The 24,897-nt window shown below is 38.1% G+C and overlaps 3 protein-coding genes across 6 annotated transcripts in view; all 3 read right to left on the reverse strand.

The window, feature by feature from the left end:
• Window positions 1–1,230, reverse strand: part of LOC308645891 (uncharacterized protein) — a 400,184-nt gene extending 398,954 nt beyond the window's left edge. Inside the window, exon 1 of the mRNA XM_081288333.1 lies at window positions 1,162–1,230. The gene's annotated coding sequence lies outside the window, so the exon portion shown is untranslated. The remainder of the gene's footprint in view (window positions 1–1,161) is intronic.
• LOC308645893 (uncharacterized protein) overlaps window positions 1–24,897 on the reverse strand; it is a 110,281-nt gene that overhangs the window by 15,593 nt on the left and 69,791 nt on the right. The window lies entirely within an intron of this gene.
• Window positions 12,446–13,378, reverse strand: LOC308645962 (olfactory receptor 7E178-like; the record flags this gene model as incomplete). Its single annotated transcript, XM_081288410.1, has 1 exon — window positions 12,446–13,378. Exon 1 carries the CDS (start codon window positions 13,274–13,276, stop codon window positions 12,446–12,448), a length of 831 nt encoding a protein of 276 aa, XP_081144536.1. The 5' UTR covers window positions 13,277–13,378.

Consider the following 24,897-nt stretch of genomic DNA (forward strand, 5'->3'; position numbering starts at 1 on the left):
TAGCGTTGAGTCCTTGGATTCAATCCCAGCACCACAAGAATAAAATAAACAAAAATTGAATCACTGATTAATGAAATTCACAGTATTCATAGAAAGGTTATTTGACATATTCCCTTAGACACAAAGAAATGACTAATCTATTTCAGTGTACATTGCTAAGGCCATTAGAAAGGATTAGATTTTATATGTTAAAAAATGCAAACATTCTGTTTAATAGTGAAATACTGATTAATTTTCTCTGAAATCAGGAACAAGGCAAGAATTAAAATTATATGGTAATCTCCATTCAGGTGGGAGTCCTGGCAAGCGCAGTAATTAGAAACAAAAAAATGGAAAACACAAAGATTGAGGAGAAAAAAAGTTCAAACTGGCACATTTTCTGTGCAAAATTGAAAGAATCTATAAATAAGTGACCAAGCTTTTTTTTTTTTTTTTTTTTTTTTTCCTCTCCCTGCATTTTGCAGTACTAGGGATTTAACCCAGGGGCACTCTACCACTGAAGTACACCCCTGGTCCTTCTAATCTTTTGTGTAGAGATAGGGCCTGCCTAAATTGCTCAGGCTGCCCTTGAACTTGGGATCAAGTTCCACCTCAGACCCTAGTAGCTGGGATTACAGGCGTACACCACCGCGCCAGGCTAAAATGTATCACTTTATTAAGTATGAAATGCACTTGCCCAGGAGGCGGGTAAACAGTATTTTAAAATCAGCTCCCTCTTGTGTATCTGAATGCACTGTGTCAAACATGCCCCAGGTCCCCGGGGAACTCTCAGACTCGCGCTCTGCAGTGCGCGAGGCCCAGGGGCAGCGGGCCGAGCTCACCCCACGCCGGGTGTGTGCAGACCAGCAGACCCGCACAGGCTGCGGACCCGGACCCCGACGCAGGCGAGGCCTCTGCTCTCCGCAGGGAGAGCTCGCGGGGCTCTCCAGCTCCGGCCTGCAGGAGACGCGCCCGCAGATGGCGCAGCCCGGAGTCCCCGATGCGGTCACCGGGACCAGCGCGGCGCCGGCGGAGCCGACGGGACTCTGGGCCGCGCCTCTGAAGGGGGCCCAGGGACGGCGGACGAGCGGAAGCCAGCCTTCCGCCTCCCGCGGGACCTGGACGGATAGGATGCGGCGGCTGAAGAGAGGAAGTCAGCCTTCCACCTCACGCGGACCATACCTGGATGGCGCCGGGCAGAACGGATAGGATGCGCACTGAGGCAAGAATATATCTCACACGCGGGCTGCAGCGTAAACTGTCATGGCGGCCTCAAGCACGCAATGAGCGACCGCGCGCGTGCGCAGAAGAGCTCTTCTGCCTCACGCTACCCCCCTCCCCATTCTAAGAAACGCTCTGCGTAAGGGGCGGAGCTTCGGTTGCTGGGCGTGGCGCGGAGCGACCGGCTCAGTCCATCAGCGCATGGCGTGCTAATTTTCCCTGGGGTTGTAGGTAAGAAGAGAACAAGAACGGTGGACGAGGCTAGGCCGGCCGAGTGGACTCAGGTGAGACCAGATGAAGGGGCGTGGCTTTTAATATTCCAGAGGTTGGGTCTAAGATGGGACCTGGTTGCCAAGTGAGACCCCTGGAAATTCCTAGAGGCGGGGCTAAGGTTAGAGCCTGTCACACAGGTGCCCTGAGGCCTGGGAGTATCATGCTCATCAAATGCGTTAATACCCTTACTAGAGCCCTGTCCACAGGCAATCATACTTAAAACTCTGAGTCTACCAACCTCTGCGATAAACTCTTTTCCATTGATTCAGTCCTTTAGGTCTTTACTTTTCCCTTTCATTGTTTTACTGACTATTGCTCTGCTTAGAGGAAAGCTATTGAAAAGTATTTAATTAGGTCCTTCAGTCTGGAAACCTTGCTAAACTTTAATATCTGTAAGTTCGTTATTTTGGACTTGTAAGGAAAATGTATTTGTTATCCCAAGCCATAATAACTGCCTTAGAATATGTCTTGGCACTTAGAAATTTTATAATACATTAAAAAGACATAAATCATGATCAAGTTGATTTCATTCCAGAAATACAAAGGTGGTTCACATATGCAAATCAATAAATGTAATACACCACATAAATATAACCAAGGATAAAAAGCAGTCATCTCAATATATATGGGGAAATCTATTGACAAAATTCAATATCCCTTTATGGTAAAAGTTTTGAAGAAATTATATAGAAATATTTTACCATATCATTATAAAACATACATGTGAAAAACCTATAGCCAACAGCATACTGAATGGAAAAAAAAATTGAAAATATTTTCTCTAAAATTAGGAATGAGATAAGGATGTCCACTCTTACTATTTCCTATTTGATATGGTTAAGACATGAGGTGTCCCCCCCAAAAGATCATGTGTGAGAAAATACAAGAAAGTTTAGAGGCCAAATTATTGGGTTATGAGAGCCTTAACCTAACCACTAATATGGATTAATTGGATAGTAACTGTAGACAGGAAGGGTGTGGCTGAAGGAGGTAGGTCACTGGGGTGTACCTCTGGGGTACATATTCTGTCCCTGGTGAGCAGAATTCTCTCTGTTTCCTGGGGCCATGCCCAGAACTGCCTTCTTCTGCCACACCCTTCCACCATGTTCTACCTCACCTCAAGCCCAAAGCAATGGAGTTGGCCTTGTATGGACTAAGACCTCTGAACCCATGAGTGCCAAATAAACTTATCCTCCTCTAAAAATGTTCTTGTGAGATCTTGGTCACATTAGTGAAAAGATAACTGAAACACTATTCAATATAGTACTTGAACTTTAGACAGAGCAAATAGGCAAGATAGAGAAATAAAAGGGATACAAGTAGGGAAGGGAAAAATCAAATTATACCTCTTTTGAGATGATATGCTCTTATATTTAGGATATCCTAAAGACTACACTAGAAGACTTTTAGAGCTTATAAACAAATTCAGGAAAATAACAGGATACAAAACCGACATTCAAAAATTTATAGTTTTTCTATACACCAATAACAAATCTACTGAGAAAGAAATGGCAAAATGATTCTATTTTCAATGACTTCAAAAAAAATAAAATACCTAAGAATTAACCAAACCAAAGAAGTGAAAAGACCTGTACAGTGAAAATTACATAACGCTGAAGAAAGAGATTAAAGAAGACACTAGATGATGGTAAGTCCTCCCATGTTCATGGATAGGCAGAATTAATATTGTTAAAATTGCCATATTAACCAAAGGTGATCTACAGATTCAATACAATCTCCATAAATATACAAATGACATTTTCACAGAACTAGAAAAAACAATCCTAAAATTCATATGGAAATACAGAAAGATGCCAAATAGCCAGGGTAATCCTGAGCAAAAAGAGCAATGCTAAAAGCATCACAATACTCGATTTCAAAATACACATAGCAACAAAAACAGCATGGTACTGACATAAAAACAGACACATAAATCAATAGAATAGAATAGAGGACCCACAGACAAATCCCTAACAATATAGTCATCTGATCCTTGACAATGGTACCAAAAACATACCTTGAAGAAAAGACAGACTCTTCAACAAGAGGCTGGGAAAACTGGATATACATATGTACTAGAATGAAACTTGAATCCCTATCTCTCACACTATATAAAAAGTTAACTCAGAATTAATAAAAGACCTCACTATGGACCCAAAATGCAAATGTTAGAAAAAAGAAACAAAGGGTAAATGTCAAGACATTGGCATAAGCAATGAGTTCCTGATAATTCAGAAACTAATAAGAAAAATCAACAAATGGGACTGTTTCAAATTAAAAAGTTTCTACATAGAAAAGGAACCAATAGAGTGAAGAGATAGCCTATAGAATGGGAGAAACATTTTATGGGCTACTCTTCCAAAAGGGATTAACATACATACTATATAAAGAACTCAAAAAACTTAATATAAAAAACAGAAACAACCCAATAATTAAATTGGGGAGAAGAAGAGAAGTTTAATAGATTAGACAAAAGGGAATGAAGGGAAAGCAGTAGGGATAGGAATAGGAATATTGAATCCCACCATCATGTATACCCACAAGAATGGAGTCCTAATTAGAATAAGCTATATTCCATCCATCTTTAAATAATTATATCATAATGGATTCTACATAACAACAAAGAACCAATAATAAATAGATAAATAAAATGGAAAACAAAAATACCTTTCCTTCATTGAGAAAAAAATCATTCTAATTAAAGGTAATTGAAAAACAGTCAAACATAGATTATTTTATTGTAAGACAATGATATGAATTTCCTGGATGCAGAATATTTATAAAAACTCTGTGAAAGCTAAGACCATGTTATTGGAATTCAAATAAAGTTGAAAGTTCATACTCACACTTTTATTTGCCAGTTAAATTCATGCATTTTCATAATTCTTTCACATTAACATTTCATTCTGTCACAGAAAGAGGGTTTCATTCAAATACATAGATTATCTTTTTAAAATCATTTTATAACCCTAACCTTGGCTTTAGTGGACTTCAAATTTTGATGAATATGCACATAATCATGAAGCATCACTGATCACATACTAGCATACAGTGCATCTGTCAATAATTCAACAATAACAAATTTAAAAAACACTTCTGAAATGTTTTGTTTTATACAGCGTTATCTGTATCAACCCCATACAAATATAAAGAAACATCTTCTACATAAGAACACTTTTGTTATTTTCTATTTTGGCAGGGTTTTTTGCTTTTAGGTTTTGCTCTTTATTTTTTGTTGTTGTTGTTATTTGGTTTTGCTTTGTTTATTTGTATTCCATATCAGTTCTTTTTATCATGAATCCTATTATGTACAAATAAAGAATTTAGCACCTCAAGATACATCTCCATCAGATTTGAAACTCAGCCTCCTTAACCGAGTTAAAAGAATTTCATGCTAATCCTTCCCATGAAGGCAAGATTCATTGACTAGTACCATGAGGGAGAGGCCAACAGGAGCTAGAATTAGTGTAGGAGAAAAACAGAACTTTGAGAATTCCTGGACCCCATCCCAGAACCAAAACATAAACTTAGTCCTCTAAGCTGAAACTTTGCATATTGATATCATCCCAGCTGACATGGTTGCCCCAGTGATGAGGAAACAATGATGCTGACAGTTCCTCCTCTTTTTACCATCTCCCACAGAACTTACTGGGCAGTACTGCATTTCTGCTGGGGCATTACCAAGGACTATGGATCCAGTGCTCCTCTCCTGCTTAGTGTGGGATGAAACCTCAGGCTCTGTCCTCAGGACTTGAAAAATGGCTCAAGTTTATGAAGATGCCAATGGAGACAGTAGACAATGCTGTGGAGCCACTACACTGGAACTGGCAAAATAAACGGCTAGAAGCACAGGCTAATTAGTTCAGTTGTGCAACCTTGGAGGCTCAATGCACAAAGTGCCTAATTAGCCAATAGGTCCACGATAATTCAATCTCTGAGGACTTGTTCATATTAAAGGAAACAGAAAAAGAGAAAAGTAAAAGTACCTGGTCTGACTTCCAAGGTGTTGGATCTTTATGTAAAACTAAGGCTACCAGTCAAGGAAATGCAAATCAAAACCACCCTAAGATACCACCTCACCCCAGTAAGATTGGCAGCCATGATGAAGTCAAACAACAACAAGTGCTGGCGAGGATGTGGGGAAAAGGGTACTCTTGTACACTGCTGGTGGGACTGCAAACGGGTGCGGCCAATTTGGAAAGCAGTATGGAGATTCCTGGGAAAGCTGGGAATGGAACCACCATTTGACCCAGCTATTGCCCTACTCGGACTATTTCCTGAAGACCTTAAAAGAGCACACTAAAAATGACAAAATCACAGAATTTGCAGGGAAATGGATGGCACTAGAGCAGATTATGCTTAGTGAAGCTAGCCAATCCCTAAAAAACAAATACCAAATGTCTTCTTTGATATAATGAGAGCAACTAAGAGCAGAACAGTGAGGCTGAGCAGGAAGAAAAGACTAGCATTAAACAGAGACATGAGGCGGGAGGGAAAGGGAGGAAAAAAAAAAGGGAAATCACATGGAAATGGAGGGAGACCCTCATTGTAATACAAAATTATATATAAGAGTTTACGAGGGGAATGGGATAACAAACATGGAGGGAAATGAATTTCAATAGATGGGGTAGAGAGAGAAGATGGGAGGGAAGGGGAGGGGGGATTTTAGAGGATAGTAAAGGTAGCAGAATACAACAGTCACTAATATGGCAGTATGTAAAAATGTGATGTGTAGCCGATGTGATTCTGCAATCTGTATTTGGGGTAAAAATGGGAGTTCATAACCCAATTGATTCTAATCTATGAAATATGATGTGTCATGAGTTTTGTAATGTTGTGAACATCCAATAAAAAAAAATATTTTTAGTTGTAAAAAAAAAAAAAAAAAAAAAAAAAAAAAAAAAAAAGAGCACACTACAGGGATACTGCCACATCGATGTTCATAGCAGCACAATTCACAATTGCTAGACTGTGGAATCAACCCAGATGCCCTTCAATAGATGAATGGATAAAAAAAATGTGGCATTTATATACCATGGAATATTACGCAGCACTAAAAAATGACAAAATCACGGAATTTGCAGGGAAATGGATGGCACTAGAGCAGATTATGCTTAGTGAAGCTAGCCAATCCTTAAAAAACAAATACCAAATGTCTTCTTTGATATAATGAGAGCAACTAAGAGCAGAACAGTGAGGCTGAGCAGGAAGAAAAGACTAGCATTAAACAGAGACATGAGGCGGGAGGGAAAGGGAGAAAAAAAAAGGGAAATCACATGGAAATGGAGGGAGACCCTCATTGTAATACAAAATTATATATAAGAGTTTACGAGGGGAATGGGATAACAAACATGGAGGGAAATGAATTTCAATAGATGGGGTAGAGAGAGAAGATGGGAGGGAAGGGGAGGGGGGATTTTAGAGGAGAATAAAGGTAGCAGAATACAACAGTCACTAATATGGCAGTATGTAAAAATGTGATGTGTAGCCGATGTGATTCTGCAATCTGTATTTGGGGTAAAAATGGGAGTTCATAACCCAATTGATTCTAATCTATGAAATATGATTTGTCATGAGTTTTGTAATGTTGTGAACATCCAATAAAAAAAAATCAACTAATGAAATTCAAAAAAATAAAAATAAAAAAAAAATAAATAAAACTAAGGCTACTTTTTCTTCACTATAACAATCAAAAATGGGATTTGGTATCTGTCATTTCATTGTATTAATCTGAAAATATGTGGAGAATTAGATTTCTTGTTTCAAGAATCTCACACTATTTCCATTCCTATATGTCTCTAAGGAGAACTTCATATTTCAATTGATTTTTCCCTTTGCTTGGTTTGGTACTTTACGTACTGAAGATATATGGGTTTTTTACTAGTCCAACTGAATCTTGGTTCTTTTTTCTCTAGTGAAAATATATTGATACATTATAAAACCACTGATGGTTACATACGTTTTTGATAATATACTGTATTTAAATACTCCAGGAGCAGGGCTTGGGCTGTAGTTCAGTGGCAGAGTGCTTGCCTAGCATGTATTTGATCCTTAGCACCACATAAAACAAATAAAGATACCTGTTGATCTAGATCTACCAAAAAAAAACTTAATAAAATTAAATAAACAAACAAATACTATAGGAGCAGCAGGAGGAAACTATATTTTAATATTGATTTCTCTCTTTTAACCAATACATAATAATTATACATATTTAAAATGCCATGTAATATTTGGAATCAGGTAGACATTATGTAATGTCAAATCATAGTGATTATATTTCTTCAATCATCTGTCATTTCTTTATGGTGAAAACATTTAAAATTCTTTCCTGTAACTTTAAAACATTACAGTATATATTTTATTTGCTACTCTCAAACTAGAAAACTGTAATTAATCCTTCCCCATCACTCCCTCCTAATCTTCAAGGCCTCTGATAACTATCATGCTACTGTCAACTTCTGAGACCACCTTTCTGAATGATATAAGGTGGTGCTTGTCTTCAGAGTCTGGCTTATTGTCTTCCCTTTCCATCCATTTTGTCTCAAATGGTAGAATGGCATCCTTTTATGGCTGAATAGTATTCATCGTGTGTATGTCCAACATTTTCTGTATCCATTCATCCATTTATGGACAGTTAGGTTATTTCCATTCCTTTGCTAGTATGTATTGTGCTTCAGTAACCATGGGAGTTAAGATGTCTCTTCAACAGATGTATTTCATTTCCTTTGGGTGCATACACAGCAAATGGATTGCAGAATAATATGGTGGTTCTATTTTTAATTTTTTTAGGAAAACTCCTTGTGTTTTCCACAGTAGAAAGCCTGATGCTTTACTTTCTATTCCCAGTCACAAACAAAACATTTCCAATAGCCAGTAGTACTTTGTCAAAAAAAGATAATCATTCCAAACAACAGGAAAAACTGTTAATCCCATTTCAGTTTTCTGGGTGTCTGTTAAGGAGATCGTGGTTGTAGTGGTGAGGGCAGTGGAGGCAGCACCTCAAAATGCCCAGCGTGGAAAGCTGAGTAGGGAGAAAAGAAGGCAGGAAGCAGCTCAGGAGAGCTGTCACATCTTCCAGAAACATCCACTGTTCATAATTTTAAACCATACATTTCTCTCAAAAGTTGAGAAATTAGAGAACAGAGCATGGAGACACACACCTATAATCCCAGCAAAAATGGAGACTAAGGCAAAATCACAAGTTTAAGGATAACCCGGCAATTTAGTGAGGCCCTAGCAATCTAGCCAGAACCTGTCTCCAAATAAAAAGGGCTGGGGATGTTGCTCAGTGATTAAGCATCTCTGGGTTCAATCCCTGGTACCAGAAAAAAAAGAGTTGAGAAATTAATCTATGGAAGGTCTAGTGGTCTTGGGAAGAAGTACCATATTGAATATGCATGTAAAAATATCTTAAGTTTCTCCTCTGAAACAGTGGATAATTTGCTTGATGTTATATAAGGTAAAAGTGTGCCTATCTCTGCCCTACTGTACAAGACTTTGGATATCTAGATAAATGACATTCAGTTTATGCTTTAAACTGCTTAAGTTTAAAGAAGAATTCTCAGTGACATTTCTTAAATTCCCTCTATGAACACAGAATAAATTTCATAGGTCTCTGAGCAAAAACTTTGCATTTTAGACCCATTCAGTATAGCCATTCCAATGACCTTGCTGATCCTCAATTTTAGAAAGCAATGTTCCCAATAGTATCTCCAGCATCTCTGTGTGCCTCCCAACACTCACTCACTGAACTAGGCTTCCTTCTTAATGGGGTGGACTTGCTAATAGGGCTACTGAAATTCATTCCCTCTTCACATCTGAAGAGCAGTGAGAACTGAGAATCTTTCCTCATGAATGACAGGAGTCATTCCCCAGAATCAGGAAGGGGCCTCCTAATACAGATGACTCTGGAAAGAGACAGAGGTGTGATTTCCACTGAACCGGAACCAGCATTCTGAAAAGCTGAAAGAACAGGTTGATATCTACTGTTGTATTGTCTTAAGCATGCTGTGTGATCAAGAGTGCTCTTGATGTTGTTCTGTAGGCACCACAAGATTGTGGATCTATCCCTCTTCTTTCCAGCAAGTTACACAACCCATCAAATCACCATGTTCTCATGCAAACTTTCCTGTCACATGGGAAGAAGTAGCTCTGTATTTTATATCTCAGCAGATACCACCATGTAGCTCCTTTCCATGTAGTATGGAAAAAATGACCCTAGTTTCTCTCCTACTAGCAGGATTCCTCCAATGATGTCTCAATACACTGCAATCATTCTGTGTTCAAATTCAACACATGTTCTCATAGATTCTTATTTTTGCTTATGAAGTAATTGCTCATTTCACTCCAGAATTTTTTTCTTCTGTCTTTTTATGGGTGTTACCAGAAAATGAAGTCTTTCTTTTTATTTTAAATAATTTATTTATTTCTTCTACTCTAGGATCCAGTTGAACTGCACATGTTGCATTTAGTTATCAAGACTCATTGAACTTCAGACTGGGTCGGTTCTTCAGCCTTTATATTTCACAACCCTGACATTTTTTGAGTCAGAGTTTATTTTAAAAGGATGTCCATAAATCTGAGCTGTGAAAATATTTTATACTATAATTTTTGTAGGGTCTTACACCTTTCAGAATTAAACACACACACACACACACACACACACACACACACTGGGAAAGAAATTAAATGAACCCAGAAGCAGTACATTTCAAGAAGCACTGATTAGCAAAAACATCAGCAGACAGGGCCTGTTTAGCAGATATGGACTGTCTTAAATAATTATTTTCTCCTGATTAGAAAAGCAGAAAACAAGCATTAAAGGCCTCTCGCCTGTTAATCGCCTGCACTTTCTCCCATCCTAGGAAGAAGGCCACCACCAGAATAAAAGCCCCACTACATCACAAAGTGCTCATTTGCAGGTGCCATTTAATGAAATAAACTTTTAGCCATAGAAACATCAATGAAATAGTAAGTGCCAAACCTTAATTTCTCCACAGAGACACTAAATTAACAACACATATGGACCAAGTTGCCTTTGTGAGAACTCCAAGAACTACTTAAGAGATATTAGCACATCATGGAAACACAAATTCAGGAAGAGGTGAATAAAAATGGACAAGAAATGTTGCTGTATTTGCCAACAAGGACCTACACCCTCCCAAAAGCAGCATGGCACAATCAGGAGAAAATTCCCAAGTTCTGGATTGAAACAAGAATAAGAAAGTGGAATATTCATGTAAAGATGTATCTTTCTAGTAGGCTTATGCCTTGCCTGACTTAGAGCATTATAGAGAAAGATACACAGAAAAATGTTAAGGCTCATACATTACCAGAGAGACTGTAGTACCACAAACAGATGACAGGTGGGACAAGAGATGATGGGCTCTGAGAACAAAGGCAAACCTCTTTAATGGTGAAAATTGCACAAACAAGCCCAGAGAAAATTCATTTTCTGAAAACGTTTGAGAATTTCTAGGCTTTTTTATTGGCAGGGCAATGGGACGGGGAGAGCCTCTGGGGATTAAATCCAGGTCCTCCCATATGCTGGGCAAATGCTCTATTACTGAGCTACATCCCCAGTCCTAAAATTTCTATTAGTCTGTGGTGAAAGTCTTCCACTATATGAAATCAATCCATAAAAACTGTGAGAAGTAGCTATTTTCTCAAAAGACAAAAACTCAACAAGGAGAACAAGGCATGCAAAAAAATATGGAAACATGGTCCAACCAGAGAAATAAATATTCATAAACTTACTGTGAAATATTTTTTAAAGAAATTAGATCTATGATTTATCTAACAAAAAAATACAAAACATCCACCTGAAGGATAGTCAGTAAGCTAAAAACGAACACAGACAACAAAATTGGGGAAGCAATAAATGAACAAAATGAGAATATTAGCAAACACCTATAAATTATTAAAGAGCAACAAAAATTTTGGAGTTGGAGAATCAATAAGTAAATTGAAATATTTGATAGTGTCATAATAGACTCAATCAACCAGAGGGACATAATCAATAAACTTAGGAACTCATTATTTGAAATTATTAAATCAGTGAAGCAAAATAAAAAGGAACAAATAAAGGTGAATAGATCCTAAGGATTTTATGGGAAACTATTAAGCTCAATTTTTTGCATTAGGGGAATTTCAGAAAGGGAATAGGGTGGAAGAGATAGAGATTCAACTTTTTAAAATAATGATTGAAATTTTAAATTTCTCAAATTTGAAGAATAGACATAAATATCCAAACACTAAATAAACTCTGATAAATCCAAAGACACCCATCATATGATATATTACACTCAAATCATCAAAAGTCACAAAGTTCAAACCATGGCAGCATCAAGAAAAAGCAATTAAACATGTACAAGGAAGATCCTAAAGGAGGATCAGCAGATTTCTTAGTAAAATCCTTGGGCATCTAAAAAGTCTCAAGCTCAAGGCACACGCCAGTTCAATAAATCAGAATCTCTGGTGGTGAGACTCGGGCATCAATGTTTTTTAAGATCCCTTAGTGCTTCCCATAAAGGCAATCTGGAGGACCAGTGATATGCATCCTAATAGATAACCTGCACAAATAAATTTTTTATAAATGCAAAATTTATATGGTAAAGACACAGAAGCTACTGAAAATATATTTATTATAAGAAATTTTAAGTATATAAAAAGAGAGTTTCTCATCTTTCTGAGATTCTTGGATAATTAATAATAAAGTACAGAAGGTTGCATAAGTATAATAAAATTCAGAAATGCATGAGAAAGCTGTACAAAGAATACAGAAACTCCCACAGTTTCACTAAAGGCAGTTTTTTTAAAAAGCAATATTTAGATATGAAATAGGAGGAGAAATGAAAACCACAAGAGCTTAAAAATGACGTGATGAAGGAGATGAGTTTTGCAGGCCAAGATGTTTAGTTTTGTTGCCTTTGCAGACCAGCACTGCAAATAGATAACACAAATCCTGAGACTAGACTATTTTTCTGAAAAGCCTCCACATAGCCCTCTTGATGTCCTTGTTTCTAAGACTGTATATGAAAGGGTTAAGCATAGGGGTGACTACAGTGTACGCTACTGAGGCCACTGCACCCGTCCTAGGAGAAAGTGAGACAGCTGAACTGAGATACACCCCAAGGCCTGTCCCATAAAATAAGCAAACAACTGACAGGTGAGACCCACAGGTAGAGAAGGCTTTATATTTCCCACCTGATGATGGAACTCTCAGAATAGAGGAAACTATTTTATAGTAAGAGAAGAAGATCCCTGAGATAGGAAGAAAACCAGAGATGGCACCAACAAAATACATGACTATGTTATTGGTAAATGTATCAGAACAGGCAAGGTTGAGGAGCTGAGAAGGGTCACAGAAGAAATGAGAAATCTCCACATTCTTGAAGTAGGTAAGTTGTAACACCGTTGAATTATGCAGCTGTGAGACCAAAAGGCTGATGAGAACTGACAACAAAACCAATGAGCCACAAAGGCGAGGGTGCATAATGACCTGGTAGTGTAGTGGATGGCAAATGGCTACAAACCTGTCATAGGCCATTACAGTTAGAAGCATACTATCCAAACATCCAAAAAGCATAAAAAAAGACATCTGAGTCAGGCAGCCTGCATAGGAGATGACTCTGCTATGTGTTTGGATGTCCACAATCATCTTTGGGACCGTGGTAGAGGTGAAACTGATGTCAGCCAAGGACAGGTTGGCGAGGAAGAAGTACATGGGGGTGTGGAGGTGGGAGTCAGAGCTGACAGCCAGGGTGATGAGCAGGTTCCCAAGCACTGTGACCAGGTACATGGACAGGAACAGTCCAAAGAGGAGGGGCTGCAGTTCTGGATCCTCTGAGAGGCCGATGAGATGGAATTCTGAAACACGTGTTACATTTTCTGATTCTATATTTGAGGGATAGCTTTTGAGAAGGAAAAAGGTTGAAAAAAGTAAATAAGCAAACCAGCACACAGCACTGTCTATTATTTTGGATTAAAGCAATTCACTAGTAAAGTCCTTTTGTTTGAGGACCATATACCCTCAGCAATATTTCTTAGTTATGACACTCCCAAACATCTTAGAACTCTGTCATTGTTTATTTTTGTGGTATTCATCTTTTTCTATACACATCAATCTTAGAGACACTCAACTGAAGTATATTTTAAAAGCAAAAACATTAGAGATAAATATGTAATTATGATAAAATAGTCTTTTAAGAAAAAAACAAAGATAAATATCCTTTCACCTTTGAGAAAAAGACCATTCTAATTAAAAGAAAGTAAAAACTATTTTATTCAAATATAATGCAAGAAATTCTCTTATTATATAATATTTATAAGATCTATAAGTGCTAAAACCAAAGTATCTGGATTCTAATTAAAAACCAAATATTCATAATCATAAAGCATTTTTATGTGCCAGTTATCGTCATGGATTTTCATCCATTTTGGGCCTTCTGACTTTGCTCCTTTATGGAATTAAGTGCTCACACAAAACTGTAGGATGCATGTTTTTAATTCTTCTCTAATATACCATCTAACCTTGGCCTGATACACTTCAAATTTTGACAAACATGTTTTGGTTAAATATACCAAATCATACAGCATCACCAATCTCATAGATGTCATCAGTGTATAATAATACCCAAATCATTAAATACATAATAATTAGCATTTAAGAAATATTTTCTAATAATTCTCATTTTACTCAGTATTAACTTATCAATCCTGTGCAATCTCAAGGAAACATCTGGTATTTCATACTTCTTTGTGTTCTCTCACTCCCTCTCTTTTAAGTTTGTGATGGCTTGGTTAAAATACTTAAAGGGATTTCTTTTATTTCATTGACAAAATATAGTCATGTGTTCTGGGGGTATAGAGTGATATTAAGATATGGGTACAAAGTAATTGGATCGAGTTTAAATGAATTTCTAATCTTAAGCATTTGGAAATGTTGTGTCCTCATGAAATCCAACCTCCTTGCTGATGGTTGAGGAATTTAGGGCCATGGGTGAACCAAACCCAGGCCTGACACATAGCCTTCTTATGCCTAATTAACAGCTGTCCACTTCAATCTTTCCTGATACAGAAATTTCAGTTCTCTTTCACCAGATCCCTGAGGGCAACTGTAGTCCTCATTTCTCTGAAGTAGGTAAGTTGTAACACCATTGAATTATGCAGCTGGGAGACCAAAAGGCAGATGAGAACTGACAACAAAACCAATGAACCACAAAGGCATATCACAGTATGATTTAATTTCAGAGAAAATACAAAAGGAAAAAAAGGACAGACAGGTGAATGTAATACCTGGAGAGTTTCCACACTGTAAAATGAAAATCATAGCTGAACTTACCTTACAGTAGTGTGTTTAAGAAATTGGGTGAAATGAAAGAAAGTGCTTAGACCAGTGGTCATCAATACTAATTGATCATTATATTTACCTATGGGTATTTAAAATATACTGATACCATCTCTAGCAGTCAGAGAAATGCAAATCAAAACCACCCTAAGATACCATCACACTCCAGTAAGATTAGCAGCCATTATGAAGTCAAGTAACAATAAGTGCTGGCGAGGATGTGGGGAAAAAGGTACACTTGTACATTGCTGGTGGGACTGCAAATTGGTGCAGCCAATATGGAAAGCAGTATGGAGATTCCTGGGAAAGCTGGGAATGGAACCACCATTTGACCCAGCTATCGCCCTTCTCGGTCTATTCACTGAGGACCTTAAAAAAGCATACTATAGGGATACTGCCACATCAATGATCATAGCAGCACAATTCACAATAGCTAGACTTTGGAATCAACCTAGATGCCCTTCAATAGATGAATGGATTAAAAAACTGTGGCCTTTATACACAATGGAGTATTACGCAGCACTAAAAAATGACAAAATCATGGATTTTGCAGGGAAATGGATGGCATTAGAGCAGATAATGCTAAGTGAAGCCAGCCAATCCTTAAAAAACAAATGCCAAATGTCTTCTTTGATATAAAGAGAGCAACTAAGATCAGAACACGGAAGAAGAGCATGAGGAAAAGACTAACATTAAACAGAGACGAGTGGGGTGGGAGAAAGGGAGAGAGAAGGGAAACTGTATGGAAATGGAAGGAGACCCTCATTGTTACACAAAATTACATATAAGAGTTTGTGAGGGGAAAGGGAAAAAAACAAGGGAGAGAATTAAACAACAGCAGATGGGGTAGAGAGGGAAAATGAGAGGGAAGGGGAGGGGGGATAGTAGGGGATAGGAAAGGTAGCAAAATACAACGGTCATTAATATGATATTATGTAAAAATGTGGATGTGTAACCGATGTGATTCTGCAACTTGTATTTGGGGTAAAAAATGGGAGTTCATAACCCACTGGAATCAAATGTATGGAAGACGATATGTCATGAGCTTTGTAATGTTTTGAACAAACAATAAAAAAAAATGCAAAAGCCAAAAAAAATATACTGATGCTCTGCCATAGCTTAGAATGAATTAAATAATTATCTCTGTATATAGGGTTCTTAGTGGTCCAGGACCAAGAATCAATGTCTCAGAATACTGCCACAAACTAGAAAATGTTCTATTAATAGTACATATGTTATTATCATGATTAACACTTACTACCTATATTAAAATATAAACAATTCAATATTTGCCTCAGAACTTCTATTTAAAAAGATCTGAAATATTACCAATAAAATCTGACTTTTCCTATATCCATGCATAATCCCATTCTTCTATACATCTGTCCCCCAAATGCAAACACTGTCAGGAATTTGATAAGTATAATTTGTCCATGATTTTCTAACATTAGTATTGATTTGCTTATGTGTAATTCTCTTGAAAATATAGGAAACCAATATACTACTCTATATTACATCTAACATTTTAATAAAATACTGAATTAAAGTCTTTCTGTGAAGTACATATATTCAGATATAACATTTCAATGCATAACATTGCCTGAAGATTAGATTTCATTTCATTTTTTAATTTCTCATGACAACAATCCTATGAAAATTCTCACACTTCTCTTATCACACTAGTGAGAATTTGTATATGATGTGTGCCTGCAGGATAGCTGTTTTGAGTTATAAAAAAAAGATGTCTATTCAATTTTTACTATTTAATACCTACATTTGTTTTTCCAATAGAAAAAATCAGGTGCTATCAAATACTTTCTTTTATTAAGATATCAAATGAAGCGAAGCTCAGTGGCACACACCTGTAATCCCAGTAACTCAGAAGGCTGAGGTAGGAGGATCACAAATTCAAAGCCAGCCTCAACAAGTGAGGCCCTAAGGAACTTAGTGAGCCCCTGTTTCTAAATAAAAACTAAAAGCACCCCTGGGTTCAATCCCCAGTACCAAAACAATACAACAACAAAAAAAGATATCAAATAAGAAGTATTCTTGAAGTCTGTCTAATATAATCACTCCATGAGAGTTCCATGTGAAAATTCTCATCTTCTATAGGAAATAATATTTCCATGTCTCAGATATCCAAACTTGGTTGTAAAAGTGCATTATTATTAATTTTTTAAATTACATACTTATGTCAGAAATGCCTCTATAAACCACAGTTCATGCTGCCACTTCTCAGATGAACTCACTGAATTGCAAGAGAAAGAATCAATGCTTCTGCCTTGGTTTGTTCATCTGTGCTTGAGGAGGTTTTACAAGAAAAACTCTAATTTGGCTTTCATGAGGAAACAAACTCCTGAAAATACAGTCAATAGGCCACGGTCTGAGTCCAATTTCTTTTTCTAACACTCACACTGTAGTACATAAAGAACTCTTCCCTTCTCTGTACTAGCTTTCCTTATCTGGAAATAAGGAGAATAATACTAAACTCTAGAGATGTACAGTGCCTAAACTTAATAAATATTTGTTCATTATTTTGTAAACAGAATTTGAATCATCATTGGAATTTATTCCAGGCTTATTCATAAAGTACAATCCTATTCAGTTTTCATGCCCTTTTGTTGTTTATATGGTACAGAAGACAAGTCTTTTGGGTCTCAGGCACTGGAGCCCAAGAGAATTGAAATAGAAAGTTCTATTCATTTCAAGTAAAAGAACAATAATGTTTTTTACCTGGGAGTGATCATTGTAGATGAAATTAAATAAACTATATAGAGTCAGGCACTTGGGAAAGTTTAATAAAGATTCATGGCATCATCATTATAGTCATCTTTGTTCTTATCTTCATCCTGACCTTCATGATCATTTTAGAGCACATAAGAGACAGTTTAGAGAGATCCATTTCTTGTGCTAATGAGAGAGATACCCACCAGAGCTACAACTAGTGTGGAAAGAGAACAGAACTCCTCTCAGTCTTGGATCCTGACCAGAACCAAGACTATAAACTAGAATAGTGGTCACAGAGAGTGGGAAGGGAAGGAAGAAGTGGGAAAGAGGGAGATTAGATAACAGGTACTAAAATACAGTTAGCTGGGAGGAATAAATTTTAGTGTTCTATAGCACAGAAGGGTAGGCAAAGTTTACAATAATTTATTATATATTTTATAAAGAACTAGAAGAGAGGCATTTGAATGTTCCCAACACAAAGAAATAAGAAATGTTTAAGGAGATACAAATGCTAATTATCCTGATTTGATCATGAAATATTATATACATGTATCAAATTATCACACTGTGCTCCATAAACATATATAAAATTATTATGTCAATTAATTTTAATTTAATTTTTTATTTCATAGGCCTCTGAGTTAAAATTTTGTATTTGGGGGGGGCCTCCTATCTGGATACTCCAACTTCTTTTCTGGGTAATGAGAAATTGATGCTCTCTGAGTCCCTTCTGTATCCAGTTTCTTCCACCACACTCACCAGTCAGAGCTGTCATGCTGGGGCATGACCAAGGAGTGATGATCCATTGCCTCTCCCCTGCCTAGTGAGTGGTGAGGAATCAGGCTCCGTCCTCAGAATTGGCAGGAGGACAGACTCAGGCATGGACCTCCAATGAAGACAATGACTCTGGAAAGAGGAGACACACAGAACAAACTGGACTGGGACCAAGAAGCTGCAGGACATAGGCCGATTGTTTATAGTTGTATGGGTGGGTCTGAGAGCTCCAGAGGCAGATCTCATAATTAGCTCATAAAATTGGTTCATGTAATGCTAATCTCTGAGGACTCGTTAATATTAATGGAACAGAAGCATAGGGAAAGTTGGCTACTCCCCTCTTACAACTCTGAAGCTTCATAAATCTCAAACTCACTTTAAATAAAATCAAGTTTAACTCAGTTTAAATAAAATCAAGAGTTTAATCTCATTAAAAGCATGCAAATTACCAAGAAATTTTGAGAAAATTAGATCGGTATTGAGAATCAGATTGCATATCAGATAGCATAATTATCTCAAGTTAATACTTTTGCCTCTAGAATGAACTGACAGAGGTGTCTCAAATCTCCAACAATAATCACATTATTAGACGTCAAGTGTTCAAATCCCCCTTGCAAATACACCCCATAAAGCAGGACATTCCATGGGACTACTCCTAGTAGCTGAGGACAAAGACTGGACTCTCTTGGATAAGGCTAAATTTTCACCACACACATCACAACCTGGGCTTCAAACAAGACTCTCTTAGAGCAAAATGAGCATAGTTGCTGGAACATCTACCTTCAGCATACCTTTTATGTAACAAATAAACCCTATCAGTCTGAGTGTTCCTATCATTTGGAGAAGCCAGTATTGTGTTGAGATACATTGTTTTAAAAAATAACTAATCTGTGCTGGGTGTGGTGGCATACACCTATAACCCCAGTGACTCAGGAGGCTAAAGCAAACATTGCAAATTTGTGAGGGCCCTCAGCAATTTAATGAGATCCTGACTCAAAATAAAATTAAAAAGTCTAGTGATGTAGCTTAATGGTAAAGTACCCTAAGTTCAAGCCCTAGTAACAATAACAAAAAAAACCCTTAATCTGTCTAGTAAATACTTTATATACATTTTCATTTATTTGTGCTAATGTACTTACCCCTCCCCCTTCATTTAATGCTATATGTACCTGTAATAAACTTGTGCAAAACTAACTTAGCTGAAAGTTAACTAAATACAGTTCTAAGCATTCTAAATCCTGCGACTAAGGTAGTAATGGATTTCCTTCATTAAATAATCCATTTGTTCATTCCAATACCCTCATCTCTTTCTTCCTGTCTTTCTCTCTCCCCTCACTCCCTGCCCTGGCCCACTTTTATTTTATTTTTGTTCATACTTTTTCACCTTTGGAAGGAACATTAGTTTTGGTCAATATTCTGGTCCAGATTGCCAGCACTAATACTAGTCTAGCAAGTTCCTACCCTTAAGTCCACTCCCATTTATATGGGGGAAAGTTACACAGGTACAAAATTTGAGAGCTATCATGACTACTAGACAATAAGGGACACTCACCATGAACCCTAACTTTGTCAGATGGGTGAACATAGGGTTCACCTACTCAAGCCCTAGGAATTCTGACACAGAGGCCTAAAGCTATGCCTAAAAGATTTTGCCTTCGAATCACCCCTTCTTCTGGTGCCCAAGGATTCAGCTCTGGTCCTGCCTGGGCTACTGCATTGAGTAAAAAAGAAAGTTGAAATAATATGGAGAAGAATTATAGGTTTGTGCCAGCATTCTCTCCTTCCCTTCTCCTCTTCCCCAGATCCACAAGAAAAGCAGTTGAATCTATCTAGTCGGGAACAAACCTCATTGTTGAATGTGAGCTCACACTCACAAATGCCCTTCATGCCTTTATCTCTGGCTATTTTAGACAACTCAAGTTATTTCAATTGCCCATCCTACTTTTCTATTAGACCTACTGTAGTTTAGGTAAGTGTCCCCCAAAGGCCCATAAAGTCCCCAGAGCAGCACCATTGGGAGGCAGTGGAATCTTTAAGCAGTGGGGTCTAATGAGAGGTCTTCAGAACGTGGGGCACATGCTCTCTGGGGATAATTTGACCCCAGACCCTTCTTCTTCTGTTTCACAATCATGAGGTGAATGGTTTTCCTTGACCACATACCCCTGCCATAATATGCTATTTCCGACAGTCCCAAAAGCAACAGAACCAACTGATAATGGATTGAAACCTCCAACACTGTGAGCCAAAACCAAATTTTGCTCTTTATAAGTAGCTTGTCATTTGTTATAGTGATGGAAACCTAACAGAAAACTATTAGTCTGAGGACGAAAGTGTGTTTCTTGGTATGAGGAATGAGACACAGGGGTACAAATTGGTGCCTTGACTTCTGTTCTAGTTCTTTTATGGTACTCTGAACATTCACTTTTACCATCTAGTAAGCAAAGCCCAGTCCAGAGTTAAGTTTCTATTCCTGTCAGGATCACTTATGTTCTACACTTGGACATAAATCCAACCCACCAGCCATGTGCAGGGCCTTCCTCCTAAGGATTCTATCCCCTAGCCATATGCAGCCTCTTTCTCTCTTGTTGGCACACAGAATGTTCATATGGGCACTCTGTATCTCAGCGGTGCAAGAAAAATATGTCTACCTTCAGGTCATCTACACAGTGCCGTTGCCCCGTTTGGGTCAGCTTTTTCACTACTGTGCCTAAAAGACCCTATCAGAACAATTGTAAAAGAGGAAAAGTTTGAGGGCTCACAGTTTCAGAGGTCTCACTCCATAAACAGAAGGCTCATCTTCACAGGGTTCAAGGTATGGCAGGACATCATGGAGGAAGAGTGTGGCAGAGGGAAACAGCTCACATTGTGATCAGGAAAGAGAGACAGTCCACTCTTCAGATGCAAAATATATATGCCATAGCCATGCCCCCAGGGAACCACTTCCTCCAGCCACACCCCACCTGCCTCTAGTTACTACTCACTTTAACCCATCAGGAATCAATTCACTGATTATGTTAAAGCTTTGACCTAAACATTTCTCCTCCAAATCTTCTTGCATTGTCCCACACATGAGTTTTGGGGGACACCACATCTAAACCATAACTTTCTGCTCCTGGTCCACAAAAGCTCACTCTCATCTGACAATGCAAAACACATTTAGTCCATTCCCAAGAGTCCCCATAGTCTCAACTGTTCCAAGATTGCTCAAAGTTCAAGTCCAAAGTATTCTGAAGCTCAAGGCAATCTTGCATTGTAAGCTCCGGTAAAATTAAAAGAAATTTACAAGTACCCAATATATAAAGGTACACACTAAACATAAAAAATAGGGGTATAGAAAGAAGGAAGGGACCAAAGCAAGACAAAAATCCAGCTGGACAAACAAGTCCTGTAGTTCTGTGATCATCCTCTGGAGTACATGTCATGATATCCTCTCCAAAGGGCTTGTATAGCTCCACCTCTGTGGCCTTGATGGCTGCAGTACAAGTAACCTTTATGTTTTCTTGTCTCTGCTCAATTCCTACAGCTTTTCTACATTTTTGACATTTCTTAATCTCAGGGGTCTCCACTGCAGCTTCAGCTTCCTCCTCAAATCTCCACACCTTGCCTTCTCATGGAGCATCTTCAGGGAATCTGACCCTGCTACACTTTGCCTGGCTTCCAAGGCCTTCCTCTGAAATCTTGGCAGAAGCCTCCATGACCCCCTAAATATAGCATCCTGCATTCCTGAGGAACTAGCATCATGGGGTTGACACCAAGGTCTGCCACCATCTTGAGCAGTAGCCAAGCCTCTAGGGACCTGGATTATTATTCCAGCAGCCTCTGAGTGTCTGGGTGGCTGAACACATTGAAAAAATTTCCTAGGCCCTCTTATGCAAGGATTCCCCACTGGTCCCTTCTCAAGAGAATTTTCACTTTTACTCCCTTGAGCCTGAGATGGGTGTGGTTTTACCAGGTCCTGAGATGCCCTCAAGCCATCTTTCTTGTTGTCTCTGGGCAAAATCTTTAGCATTTCTTTAGTGTCAGTGATATCTTTAACAACTACAACTTCCTTAGCCCCAGTTTTACTCCTCCTTTCAAGTCCAAGTTTTTTAAATATTTCTGTTCTGCTTTATGCTCCTGAATATAAACTTGGCTAAAAGCCACCAGCAATACCCATGCCACTTCCTGTATGCTATGTTGCCTAGATATTTCTTCTGCCAGATTAATAAATCCATCACTTTTAAAATCAGCATCACAGAGAGTCTCAGGACACAGAACAAAATGTAGATAACTTCTTAGCTAGAACATAACAAGAATGACATCTAGTCTAACTATCATAGAATCCTCCTTTTCCTCTAAGCCCTCTTGAGTCCTGTCTTCACTGTCCTATTGGCATTCTGGTCTTCTGAACTCCCACCAGAATCAGCCATTAAGCTATGCTTACAACAACCTAAAGCATTTCCAGCTTACACTGCTAAGCATTTCAAAATTCCTCCCACCTATTCAAAATGTTCCAAAAACTTAACAACCACACGGTCAGATTAGTCACAGCAAAGACCCCACTTCTAGGTGCCAATTTCTCTTTTAGTCAGCTGTTTTACTGCTGTGACTAAAACACCCGACCAGAACAATTGTAAAGGAGGAAAAGTTTATTTGATGGCCCACAGTTTCAGAGGTCTCAATTCATGGACAGTAGACTCCATTTCTCAGGGCTCAACGTGAGGCAGGACATCATAGAGGAAGAGTGTGGCAGAGGGAAGTAGCTCACATGGTAATCAGCAAACAGAGAGAGAAAGACTTCACTCTCCAGATGCAAAATATATACCCCATAGCCACATCCCTAGTGAACCACTTCCTCCAGCCACACCCGACCTGCCTCCAGTTATCACTCATTTAATCCCATTAACATGGATTCACTGATAATGTTAAGTCTTTGACTCAATCATTTCTCCTCTAAACTTTCTTGCATTTTCTCACATGAGCTAATGCCACTCATATCATGACACAGATGGACACCTCAAGGGAGCACACCAGAATATCAACTCACTGGTTCCAATCATCTTACACTCCTAGAAAAGGACTTCTGATCAGCACCAACATGTCCTCTATTACTACCTCCCTTAAATCTCCATAGTGATTTATTTCCCAGGGTCATGCCCCACATAAACATACCTGTAATTGGTCAGTTTGCCCAACATAGCTAGGCCATTGGCCAAAACCTATGAGGTAGTAAAAATACAAGTAGATAGGCAAACACCATGCAATTCAGCTCACTGAGATGATTTGTCTCTATCTTCCTCTCAGAGTGGCAGCCTACCATCTGTTCAGCTTGTAACTGCCATCCATAAACCAAGTAGTTAATCAATTTAGAGCTATACATAGAGCACTGCCCAAATGACAATGGAAGTGGACATTTTCTTGGATGGTTGCAAAGGCTACCTGCTCATAAGTACTTGCTTGCATTTATCCAGTAATACATTCCTGTATAAATCATTTCCATTTCATTATGGAACTTATCTAGGTACCCACCTCCTCATTTGTGCATTTCTCTGACATTACCTAAGACATTATAGATATTCCAGGTTTCAATATTATTGTAAGCACTTTAGTCTTAGGGGTAGTGTGTTAATCTTTTCAGGGGGTTATAAAGAATACCATAAACCAGGTAGATTATAACCAACAGAAACTTATTTTTCACAGTTCTGGAGACCAAGAGGTCTAATATCAAAGAATCTGATGAAGGTTGCTTTCACGGATAGTGCCTTCTTACTGTGCCCTTACATGGGAGAAAAGGCAAAGCAACTCCCTTGGAACCTCTTTTATAAGAGCATCATGAGGGCAACACTCTCATACTCTAATCACTTCCCAATGGTACCCTTTCTAATGCCATCACATTGGTGATAAGGTTTCATCATATTAATTTGTAGGAGGATAAGCCTTCAGTCATAGCAGACTATTTCAATTAATAACTACAATCAAGAGAGTAATTATCTCTCAAATGGAAGTTTTCAGGACTAAAATTCAGGTGCTCACTACAGGGTGGTGATCACAAGTTTTTTATTTAATTTGTAGTCTGTGCTCCACACAGCACTTTCATACAGATTTGTGCATACCAGTATCCCGATTTCTTACATGACACTTTTTTTTTATTTTGCAGTACTGGGTATTGAACCTGCGCATGTTATACCACTAAGCTACATCCCCATCCCTTTTTCATTTTTTATTGAGACAGGGTCTCACTAAATTTTCTAGGCAGACCTCAAGTTTGTAACCCTCCTGCCTCCTGGGCAGCTGGGATTACAGATATGCACGATCATGCCCAAAGTAGCAATCTCTTTTTGTCTACCCAGATATTATATGCCTGAACATGGATTTTAGCTTTATGAGGGCAAGGATTTTTTTTTCACTGTTATATTCTTAGCACCTAGAACAACCTGGTACACTATAGATATCCAATAAATATTGCCAAATGAATGTATTTAACAAGAACTAACAATGATTGTTGGTAAAAAATGAACTATTTAATGTTTTATCCCAGAGTCTCTGAGTTGATACTTGAATGGTTGTATAGACCTATAGGAATGCAAACATCA

The sequence above is a fragment of the Spermophilus citellus genome (genome assembly GCF_964194105.1).
Source record: "Spermophilus citellus genome assembly, chromosome: 3".
NCBI classification, from domain to species: domain Eukaryota; kingdom Metazoa; phylum Chordata; class Mammalia; order Rodentia; family Sciuridae; genus Spermophilus; species Spermophilus citellus.